Source organism: Lactuca virosa, chromosome 2 (genome assembly GCF_052849685.1).
Source record: "Lactuca virosa cultivar CGN04683 chromosome 2, Lactuca_virosa_CGN04683_v6, whole genome shotgun sequence".
Classification (NCBI taxonomy): Eukaryota; Viridiplantae; Streptophyta; class Magnoliopsida; order Asterales; family Asteraceae; genus Lactuca; species Lactuca virosa.
The window spans coordinates 268380181-268392872 of NC_136427.1; the positions used below are offsets into that span (position 1 = coordinate 268380181).

The 12692-nt window shown below is 28.8% G+C and overlaps 1 protein-coding gene across 1 annotated transcript; it reads right to left on the bottom strand.

Annotated features, from left to right (window-relative positions):
* Positions 1-4453: 4453 nt before the first annotated feature.
* On the bottom strand, positions 4454-5363 carry LOC145161033 (protein S40-4-like). The gene has a single exon (XM_079080460.1). The coding sequence runs from the start codon at positions 5258-5260 to the stop codon at positions 4733-4735; it is 528 nt and encodes a 175-aa protein (XP_078936586.1). The 5' UTR covers positions 5261-5363; the 3' UTR covers positions 4454-4732.
* Positions 5364-12692: the final 7329 nt, after the last annotated feature.

A 12692-nucleotide genomic window follows, 5' to 3' on the forward strand; every position in this document is an offset into this window, starting at 1 on the left:
TAGGGTTGAGTGAGAGTAAACTGGTAGAGAATCACTTACTTCCCAAGGCATCGAGGATAGCCTTTTATACTGAACTCTCCTGGTAGTCCGGACAAGGGCGTCAGACCCGACATGATCGGAGACGTTGATTGGTGGATCGTGCTCTTGAATCTGTTAGAGCTAAGAATTGGTTGCGACAGTAGTGCTCTGAGTATCTTCCTTGTCTCCTGACCGTTGTATTTGTCTTGGAGCGAAAGGCGGCCCAGGCGGGGCCGAGCCTTTCGTCGGCAACTAAAGGCGGCCCAGGCGGGGCCGAGCCTTTCTTTAGGAGCCCTGCTCTTAGGGGCGCTGGATTCTGTTGGGTTTAGTCGGCTGGGCACGCTACACCATGGAGCGTTCTCTGTCGTGGCCGGGCGCGACTCTTCCGTGCTTGCTAGGACACGTCATCAGGCTGCAATAACTGTCACGTCGTGGCCACCAACCAGCCACGCTCTTCGTTTAGATGCTCTGGTCACGATGTGGTCATCAACCCACCACGTCGTGACATAAGACTTTTTCCCCAAAACCTTATTCCTGACATCCTTAAGTATTTGACTGGTCAAAACGGGAAAACGGGTGTTACACTCTAACTATTTGATGCTTCGCAATCATAAATTATTTAATCCTAAGAAAGGTATTATGAGAAGTGGTAAACATAATATGCCCCTACCATTTTGATGTCTTGGCAGTCGTTATGTCTTGTACCTATCCATTTTTTAGGCGACTCTATAACCCATCAAACTCTATAAAGTTCAATGTATTATGGATGATTTAAAATTGCAGTGGAAGGTGTGAGATGGTAGAATGGTGAATGTACGACAATGGTTGGGCTGGTGGGTCTACAAATAGCTATATCAAATTAAATAGATAATAATTTTTATTTGGAAAAATCATATAAAAATAACATTGTCATTTTATATTAACAGGGACCAATATCGAAAAAAGCAAAATCGGTGACTTTTCTTGAAAATTTTCACACGAATTAAACCATACTTGTGATTTTAGGTAAAGCAATAATCTACTAAAACACAAAGACATGCTTGCTATTAAACAAAACTAGAAGAAGAAAATTAATTTTTAAAATAATGTAGATAAATTGAAAGAGACTTGCAAATGAAGGGTATAAATGACTTTTACTTGAAGGGTTAATTTAGATGGAGTGCATCTTTCTTACCTACCACACCCAAACAAGGCTTAACTTCAAACACCTCCCTGATCAACTCCACCACTACAAACCTTATCTAAAAAACCTCGATGTTTTTTTACTTTGTATATGTAGATATTTCGATTATTGTATTAAAAAACTTTTAATTTTTTTTAGAAAAGTGATAATTAATTTTTTATTAAATAATAATATTTTATTTCTCCATGATGCATACTCATTTATATCTTTTTAATTGATCTTTCTTTCTATGCATTGTTTATTTTACTTCGATTACCCCATCAATATCCATTTTGATCTTAAATCGTTTTCAACTAAAAAAAACTTTTAAAGCACATCCCAATTTTACCACCGTTTGTTGGCATCTCATATCCATCATTTTTCACTTTTATTATCATTTGTTGACATCTCATAGACAATAATATAATATATATACAACATGATAACGATAAGACTATAGAAAAAACTTGTTTTGTTCTTGAACTGGTGTGAAACCCATGTATTACACAGGTTGATTTAAAAAAAAAATTAAATTAAAGTGCTAACAGAAAATATTTTTTAATATACAACTTTAAAATAAGAAAGAAAGAAACGTATTTATTGCAATTTAATATTATATATATATATATATATATATATATATATATAGTATTTAATACTTTACATATATAAGTATATGACTTTAATTTTAAAAATTGAAACAAATCAAAAATTGACAAATGGATAATATTTATTTCAAAAATACCACAAAATGACAAATGTCAAAACTTATGAGAGATTGACATGTGACAAAAAAACCTCATTTATTAAGAAAGATTAATTATCCATCTTTTTAGTTAATAGCCTATAAAAATCCCACAAGGTGGGTTCCACGCCACAAAATCAATTAAAAGCCCCCCATTGCGTACATTAAAGTCAAAATTGCTTATTCGCCAATCATATACCAACAATTATATATATATATATATATATATATATATATATATATATATATATATATATATATATAAAAAGCTAACATTTTTCTTTGAACCTCATGCATTTGAAACCCCCATAAAAATTTGCAAACACCTCATGCATTTGAAACCTCATATTTTAATGAATATCACTCAAAAGTCTCTTAATAATGATTAACAATTCAAAGGTTTTATAACTTATATAATATATTTAATAAACAACTAATGGATACTCTACTATAAAAAGGTCAATCTTTTTGAGTAGACACACAAATACAAATCACATACAAAATTCACAAAAAAAATAAGTTTAAAGTTTTTTGTGTTGGTTTGAGGGCTTTGAACAATTTTTCGAGCCATGTTATTATGTTGAAGTTTTTCATTTGTAAGTTTGTTATATACTAATTCTTTTTTGTATCTTCTTGATTTAAGTATTCTTTTAAGAATATCATTGTATGTTGTGGTTTAAATTTTAATGTAAATTAGATTAGATTCATGTTACCGATCATATGTTATGGAAGATGATATATATAATATTTAATTAACTATTGTATATATGTGTGTATGTTCATGTTGATTCAAAACAATAATTAATTAAAAATCATGGATATGTCATATTATCCATATTATCCATGTAAGACTTTTTTAAAATGCAAATTGTCTATCTTATAACTTTATATGTATATGTTTAACATTTTAATTATAACAATAAGTGTTTTTTAAAAGTTTCTTTCACTTATTAATAATAACAAGTGGTTTTAAAATTAATAAGCAATAATTAGAAATAATAAAATCAAATTACATGGATATGTCATATTATCTATGCAAGTCTCTTTTGAAATGCAAATTGTCTATCTTATCACTTTATTATTTAGTGTATGTTTCACATTTTAATAATAATATTAAGTGTTTCTTAAAAGTCTTCTTTAACTTATTATTAATAATAAGTGATTTAAAACTAATGAATAACAATTTTAAATGATAATAACATGAAATTATAAATTACATTTAGCTATAAATAAATTCTATTTTAAATGAACATCATTATTGAAATTAGAAAATTATCGCATAAGTAAAAATATAATTAATCAATAATAATAATTGTTAAAAATAATATTAAATAGATAATTATATTTAATTGTATTAATAAAGAATGTGGGTTGATGTCAATGAATATTATTGTTAAAAATAATAGAGATTATATATATATATATATATATATATATATATATATTAGTGTAAAAATATTATCTCAAAGTTAATGTCAATAACATAACCATTTTAAACATATATTTTTCAATATTTTAACAATATATTTTTAATCTTCGCTGCGCAACGCGCGGGAATTCGTCTAGTATATATATATATATATATATATATATATATATATATATATATATATATATATATAAATAAAAAGAAACAATTTATAGTTTGTGGAGCATTAAATTAGACGAAGTGTAGTTTTATAGATACTCTAACTTCATATTTCGTGAGTATACTGTATACTACACGACATAGTTTCTTAAAGTGTAAACATTGAATAGTTTGTTGTTATAATTTATACAGTCATTGTCTTTTTATATTAAACGAAAAGTAGGTTCAAGATGATGAATTGATGATATACATCTGAATATGAAAATAGTTTTATTAATGATAACAGAAATCGAATGGACTACCATAAAAATGCAAGAATTCTTTACTTCCTTATATATTTAAATAAAATATTTTTTTTATATGAAATTTTTTTTATCATTAAACCAATATCAAATATTTCATTTAAGTTCCATAAGAAGGATAAATTTTATAAAATAAAATTAAAAAAAAAGAAAAAAAAGGTAAACAGTTGGCTACTCGTTTTGGTTTCAAAGTAGTTGATTTGACAATGGATAGACATCTTATTTATCAAGCTTTTTCTCAACGATAAAGACGAATTAAATAAAGTAAATCATTTATTGTCATTGAATAATTTTCTAGATTAATAAAGTATATATGACTTGTATATTATCCAATTAAATTTGTATGTTCATTAGTAACTGGGATCCGAAATGCGGCTAACCAAAATGCAACAAATACGTGTTTTTCATTGACTACACATATTAGAGATTAGACCAATGCTTTTGACTATTTTGGTAACTAACTACGCAATTCTATTTCTAGTTTGAAAAAAAAAATCAAATGTATGATCATGGGTTCGAAAACCTTATGAAGGAACTAATAACTATATATATATATATATATATATATATATATATATATATATATATATATATATATATATAATAGTTCTTAAATATTACAAAATAAGATAACAAGATACAAAATGAAATATGATTTTGTGATTTACGAGTAAGATAGATCCATAATGTTAGACTTACAAATGATCGGTTAATGTTAACCTGATTATTGACTAGATATCATTTTATACCTCTTTTCACTAAACATGACACATTCGACTTCAACGTTTTCATACATGGTCTACTCTAAGCAATTAAATTCTGAACACAAACATCTTTTTTTTTTCTTCACGTGTGTACGTAGTTTAAGCTCGATCATAACTTGGTTAAGTGGACCCAAATGTGTCAGAGTGTACGTACTAATCTTGTTCAAAACCGGTTTGCTTCCAAATCGCATTTCTAACCCTACTCAAATCTCTGCCTTTTAGTGTTCTTCCAAGACCTTCATGAACAGAAAATGAAGCAATCCTAGTTCTTGCTAAATACTCATGGGGAGGCAACCTTTCATCATCTTCATCATCATCATCATCAACATCGAACCCCACATGATCATGATCATAATCATTCTCTCTCCTCCCATGATCATCATGCTTGTACTCATCTCTCAAAATCTTTGACCAGTCCGGTACATTGACCGGCAATGACTTTGCCATCTCCATCGGTACTTTTCTTTGATGATGAGTTTTCAATGGAAACTTTGATCTTCGTGAGATGAGGTTTTGAGGCTCGTTTGCATGATCTTCAACTCCGGTGCTCCACAGGTCGGATTCGTTCATCTCAAAACCCTCGGCATCAACTCCATTGATTCTCCGGTCACCACCACCACCGAGATAAAGGAATTTTGGCCTTTGATCATGGTGATGGTGGTGGAATTTTCTTGTTGCCATTTCAGAGAAAATTGTTAGAAGAATTAATCTAAAAAAGATGGTGTTGTTCCTTTATGTTTTCTGGAAAAAAAGAGTGGGTATGAAAGATTGATTGGTTGGCCTAGGTGGTTGTTGATGGGTCAGCCAATCTATATATATAATGGTGTGATGGATAAGCCTTGTGTTTGGTTTTGTAAATACTCTATATTATGAGGGCTGATATGAAAATATATATTGGAACTTACATTAATCATCCTGATAGTTTTGTTATAGTTACATATAATACCACTATTGGAATTCATGACATGCAACTTTGACTCAAGTCCTATATATATGAATAACTTTGACATTGTGATTCTACAAATTAAAAGAATGGATGTTATGAGAAAATGACAACACAACTTTTTTTCTTTAGTAAGTTATTTATCGTGTTTGTTTGTATTATTTTGTTATTTTTTGTTAGTGATATTATTACTGATTAAGAACAATGATTATAAAAGAATTGAAAACATGCATTTTATGTACTGTTTTTAGGTGGTTTGTTGGATGATGAAATCTTATCCCTATGGTATGGTGGAGCCTATACTTATACATTGTGTCATCATTCTTGTTGTGATGTTACATTCATATTGTCTTATAAAATCAAAGTACATGATGGGAAATAAAAGAAGAAAAAACAAGTTTTCTATTTCAATAAGAGAGAGTTGTAAACTTTGAACTTTAAGAGGAACATTGGTCTCTTAAAAAAATAGAGGCTGGAATGTTAAGAGTTTATAAATGGGTATTATTTAGTTATACTAAACCACAGGGGGTGAAGTATCATAAGTGCATAATTGATCAAATAAAAAAAAAATTGTGTAGCATTTTATTTTCACATCACATAGAAGGATGTGATGTTATGGTGGGGAGGAATAGTGTAGACGTGTGTCTTCAGCTTACGGTGGACCCTTTATGGTGATCAATAATGGAGAGCTTGGATCGACTAAATTATGCTATAAATTGGAAGTGACATCATTATTGGTCCCACTTATCTTTAGATTATTCCGTCTGTCTGATATTTTAATTTTATGACACCAAATTATGGGTTGTATGTGTTCTACGAGTCGACGGAATGGGTAAGGTGAGGAGGAGGTGAGGGCGGAAACACTGCTTTATGTTTGTGGTCAGGGCCGGTTTTAGGGATGTGTGAGGTGTGTGACCGTACAAGGTCTCTGTCGTTTAGACGGTCTGGATTAGTAACAGATTAATCGGATCAATGATAATTTTATTTTGATTAATTTTTTATTAATTATCGAGTTATCATAGCATTAATGATTTTTACTTATATAAAAATATATTTAGATGTCTTTTGTCATTTTTCGCAAATGACCTTTAAAATCAATGAGCCAATTGTGGTGCTGTAAAAAAACAATAAAAATGAATGAATATTCAACCCTCATCTTTCTCTTTCTCCTCTCTCTTTTATATATCTGTACTTCTTAAAAAAAAAAAAAAAAAAACACGGGTCAGAATGAGTGTGGGATGAAATGGGATAAGAGGAAAAAAGGAATTATTGTTACGCTCTTCTTCAATATAAGCGTACATTATATTTTATCCTTAAACCAACTTCAGTGATGAAGTTGCTACATTAAGGAATATGCTTTTGTTGACTTGTACTTTATGCAATAAAATCTAATATGTTAATGCAAAATCTAATAACAATTTCTCACCACAAATCAATTAATAAGAAAAGAAGTGGGGCTACTCTAAAAAATAACCAAAATTTGAACTGCAGTGTCAGAAATTTACAATTTATAAAAACTATAATGAAATAATGGTTTATTTTGTAAAATATATGAATTATGAAATAAATTTGTTGTTTTGTGCAACTGATCCGCAAACATTATCATGTTAGTTATAAACTAGTAAATATTGCCTTCCAACGATTTGAATTAACTACAAGTTTAATAGCAGTGAATAATTAAAAAGAAAATTGCATATTAATGATTTAACTAAATGAAATAAATATATTGAATAATAAAATGAGTTAAAATAATATAAATAACTGATTTAATAAATATAAAAAATACAAATAATTTAAACTAATTTGTATGTGAATTTTTCGTATAAAAAAATTTGTTGCTAATAGTTAATTAATGATTATTGATTATATTTGTATGATTATCTATATTATTTTAATTTGATAGCTGCATTTTACATATATTTTGAGCTAGTTTATTAATAAACATGAACCACGATTGCATGGATGAAACATTAGGAAATATGAGTGTTGTAAAAATCGGTCTAGGCGGTCGATTAATTGGCGCCTAGACGCTTGACGACCTCCAACCGCCTACAAATAGGTGCTAGAGGGTTAAATATTCGGCTTTGGTCAATATCGGTCAAAACCGGTCAAAATCGGACTAAATCAGACCAACTCGGACAACAATTCGGACCAAGTCATTCCAGCCCACTCTAAAGTCGTCGACCCAATGGAGCCAACAACCCAAAGCACAGTTGTTTTACTTATCGAAGGGTATTGTCGCTCCTTTTTATAGAATATTTATGCTTAATATTTTTTCCCACTAGCGATGTGGGATGTGGGACTGGTGGTTGAATGTCTCTTCTTCGCTTCTTCTTCATTCACTTAACTGACGATTGAAGGTTTGAGCTTTGGTTTTCAATGGTGATTTCGATTGGTGGTTTAACTCCTTAATTGTTGCTAGGGTTCCTTTCGATTTTGCCATTCCATCGCATTCAGTCTAACTTTTGTTTTCGAAGCACATCCTTCTTGTTCTGTCACACATCTTCTTCTACTTCCAAGCACATCATCGCCTTCTGTACAAATTGCTATTGGAGTTGTGAAGTACCCTCAAATATTGTTAGATTCTTTCCAATAATTGTATTCTTCTTCCGAAATTGACCAAAACTCCAAGTTTCACACTTTCTAGATTTGTTTGTGTGTCTTGGGAACTTATGTTATTCATTGAATGCATCATAAAGCATGACATCCTTAATGAATTATTTCAGGAACGACCAGTGCTGTTGATGCTAAGTCCACAATCTCTCTGAGTTTGACTTCAAGTCAGTGTGAGATGACTAAAATGGTGCATAATGATGTAAAAGTCAAAGATGATTCATGCTTAAATAAGTTGAATAATGATGAGCTACATAACGTATTTGAGCTTGTAGGTTGTTATATGCATCCAATCCCAATCTCAATGGTAATGTTGAGAACAAAAAGGAACGAGGTCTTCATATGTGTTTTATGTGGGTATTTGATGGAAAACTGTAAGGAAAAAATCAAATCATGTATACCATTCACAATGATGTAGTTGGTTATTTAGATTTGATGCATTAAGGATTAAAGAGGTTTTTTTTTGTAATCATAGTTTCGTGTTATAATGTTCTATCTATTAAATTTTTAATAATTTTTTTAATTGATATGGTTATATTTATTAATGTTATATTTAATGTTATATTCTTAGGATTAATGTTATATTTATTAATTTTTTAATAATTAATGGTCCCCGATTAATCCCCGCCTAACCGATTAATCTTTTGACCCCAGTCCACCGTCGAGCTTATCGATCGAGCGTTTTCTGCAACATTGGGAAATATATATATTAGTTCCTTGATAATCTCATGTTTATGGAAATTTAAAACATCAACATTTAGGTTATTACAATTTCACCCTTTGAAGTTATTGTTAATAACAAAAACTAATTTTTTTAGAATAGCTAACAATCACCCCACTATTTTATTCCAAAACTACATTTTTATCTACAACAAAACTTGTATCCACAACCTATGGTAGGAAACGCACATTTCATCAACACGTACTAAATACACTACAAATCCTTTGATAACAACAAAAACTAATAATACTCTAAAATACAAATATATAATTATCACTGATAATTCATTATATTGTCATGACAACATAAATAAAATTGCATTTAAAGCTTTGCATTTTTATCTATCACATTTAATGAAAATATTTGCTAATAATATACTTATACTATCATAATTCATAAAAAAACTATATAATTTTTTATTCAAATATAGTTTAAGAAGGATTCATGTGATTTTATCAGGTTGTTATTATATCTCATTTTTGTTCAAACGTATCTAATTATCTTAGGTAATTTAATGTAAATTAGATACAACTATAATGATCTTACCTTCTCTTTGCATGTGAGCAAAATGTCTAAATATGAAAGTCTATAGGTCAAACCTATCTATATGAAAAAAATTTAACCAAAGTCTGAAATCTAAAAAGTCTATGGATCAAACCTGACAATATACGAAAGACTCCTGCCAATATATAAAAGTCTTATGGTTAAAGGGTAAAACACAAAAAATGTATGGACCAAACTTATTAATATAGAAAAGTGTTGTTGCAATGTTTGAAAGCCAGATAATATACTATTCATCATTGCAATTGTAATTAGTATATATAATAATGAACTAATAAAAAAGATTAATAAAGCATAAACATATATTTTATAGATCTTTTTGTTTTCACAATTGTAAACTATATAAAAGTATCGTGATATTTTTATTAAGCGAGGTTAAATATCCTCTTACTAAATTGCGAATTTCCTGGATAAAAATTAATACAGATCTAATATTTTTCGCACTTGAAGGATGACATCAAAACATGTGCTGCAATTTTTTTGTTTAATATTTTTTACTGTAGTTAATCTAATTTATTTTCTTATAGAAATTGAAATTGAGACGTAATAAATTCAAACTTAGATCTTATCCACTTACACCAACCCTTAGGTTCACCGACGAGTTAAACGAGCACCGGAGAAGCCGGATCTTTTTTTTTTTTTTTTTTTTTTTTTTTTTTAACATAAACGGAAAGAAAAAGCTTTTTTCTTTTCTAAATTTTACATAAGAGTAGCCAAATTCATTGATATCAAATTATGTGTTAATCATATGACCAAAATGGTATAATACATTTTTGTGTAATATTTCTCTATGATTGATCATTAAGTGGCGGTTTTATTATGGTGTTTCGTAGTGGTACCAATAACGTCTGATTTTTCAAGACACACTTTAAAAGTTTTTGAAATTTTTTGAATTTTTTTTATGATATGACACTACTAAAATTATAAAATCATGCTCGTCCTTGGTACTATATTTTATTTTGAAATTACATTGTTCGACAAGGGTTGATGTTAGACTCACAAAAAACAGTAAGTATAATAACATAATCTACCACTTTCTATAAATAAACATACGAAAATGACTATCTTTTCCCAAGAAAGCCAAGTTTACTTTCATGTTTGAATATATCAATTTTCGAACATGTTTTTTCTAACAAAAAATATGTTCGAAATCTGTTTTTCTTAACAAAATTTAAATATTGGAATTTATTTAAAAAAAATATGTTCGAAATCTGTTTTTCTTAACAAAATTTAAATATTGGAATTTATTTTGAATTTATTTTGACAAAAGCAAGTAAGCAACCTTGAAATTTTGGAACTTGACAAAAACTTTTCTACGTGCGCTGCTTGGCCCGTTTCCGATCTTGACTATCGTGGGTTTCATGTAGTAGACACACGTTCGTTTTCATTCCTTTTGGTTGTATGACAACTTGAAGCTAAACTACCTAATAAGTTTTATGAACACAAGTTTAATATGATGCTATATATTTATTAATGAAGGAAAAAAAATATTGATTCAAGTCAAGAATGTATAACACAAACAATTAATCAAACTATCTCTTTGATTAGATGAGAAAATAACTCAAAACTCAATTTGTGAATACAATCTCTTTTAACCCTACACAACTAAACAAGATGTACAGGGGCGGAACACGAATACAAGAAGCAGGGGGCCGAAATTAAAGTTTTGAAACAAAACTATATAAACAAGTTCTTTGTTCAAAGTTATGATATATTAAAAGTATAAACACACAAAGTAATATAAAGACATGTATAAATTAAATTCATAAATCGATAAATTTACTTTTTTATCATTAATTTTTGTTTCTAATCATACTCATGTGTGTACAGATTTTAATTACTTTCGTAGCATTATAATAGACACAAATTTTAAATAATAATTTTATTTTTCGATTTACATTTTACAAATAAATCAACAAATAATAATTAATAAACATATTGAGATTATATGAAACCGATTCTACATAAATAAAAAAAACTTCAACTAATAATTAAAAAAATATGTATCCTAATTCAATAAGTACTGCTATCAGCTTTATAGGGGTGTTAGGTGGTAGCCATAATAATTAGTCAAATCAAGGTACTTTATCATCTTCTTTATGTGTTTTATGACCGAGAAATAAAATCAAGAAATATAGATAGAACAAAAATAGAGACAAAGAGTCGAAGAGCCTACGGACTTAACAGACGACACAGCTTGTTTTTCTAGTATTTTTTTTTCAACTTGATTATATATAGCAAAAAGCGGGGAGGCCATGGCCCCCCTAGCCCCTAAGAGGATCCACCACTGTAAGATGTATATATAGATTATAATCTACCGACTTGTAATTAGAATTGTATTAGGACTCTAAAACCAACTTGTTAAAGTCCCGTTATAACTTGGTCTCGAAGTCCTACTCGACTTTGGATTCCAACATTGATATGATTTTCAAACTTGTCCTTAAGTTCATATGAGTTTTGAACACCTTTTTAGTTTTTATGAGTTTCGAACTCGCTTTTGTGGGTAGTATAATTTCTCAAAGTAGGTCATATATGTTTTTAGGACCTACATACCAATTAACATAAGAGTAAATATCTGCTTCTAAGTTTCAAACATATTCTTTTTATGAGTTTAGAACATGTTTCTGAGTTTCTCGGTGTGTATGGGTTTTGAACAAGAACAATATGTTATTTGTTTGTATAATTTCAAAAAATCAGGCCGATAAGTCCCAAAATATGTTATATACACTCTTTTAAAGACATATATAACAATTAATTAACGAAAGGTAGTATAAAATAGTTTTGAACATATTCTTTCCTATGAGTTTTGAACATGTTCTTCATTGTTTATGAGTTTCAAATTTAAAAATATACTTTTTGTGTATACTTCCAAAAAAAACCCTGATAAATAGAAGAAAAACTTAAATCCATTGTGTTAATCATTTGACTAAAAGAAAGTTTCCAAAGAAATAAGAAAAAAAAAAGTTACCAACGAAAATTTCGGAATTGTTTGTGGTTTGTGAAAGTCCTAATGCTTTAAATAGGTGGTCAACAAAATTTAAGTTCAAAAATAATAATAGAGTTTGTGTATATGAAGGCTACTTTGCTTTTTTATTTCAAAAAAAAAAAAAATATATGCAATAGGTATTTATAAAATAATATCATTTTATAGAACAAATTTATGAAATTCATCTTGCAAAATGGATGATTATTATTTAATACTAAAAAAAGATTATTATTTGGTTATAATTTTTAGTGGTGAGAGTAAGCGGGATATCCGACCTAATTAAAGTGAT

Coding starts and splice junctions, on each gene's coding strand:
- LOC145161033 (XM_079080460.1), bottom strand. CDS start 5,260: ATGGCAACAAGAAAATTCCACCACCATCACCATGATCAAAGGCCAAAA.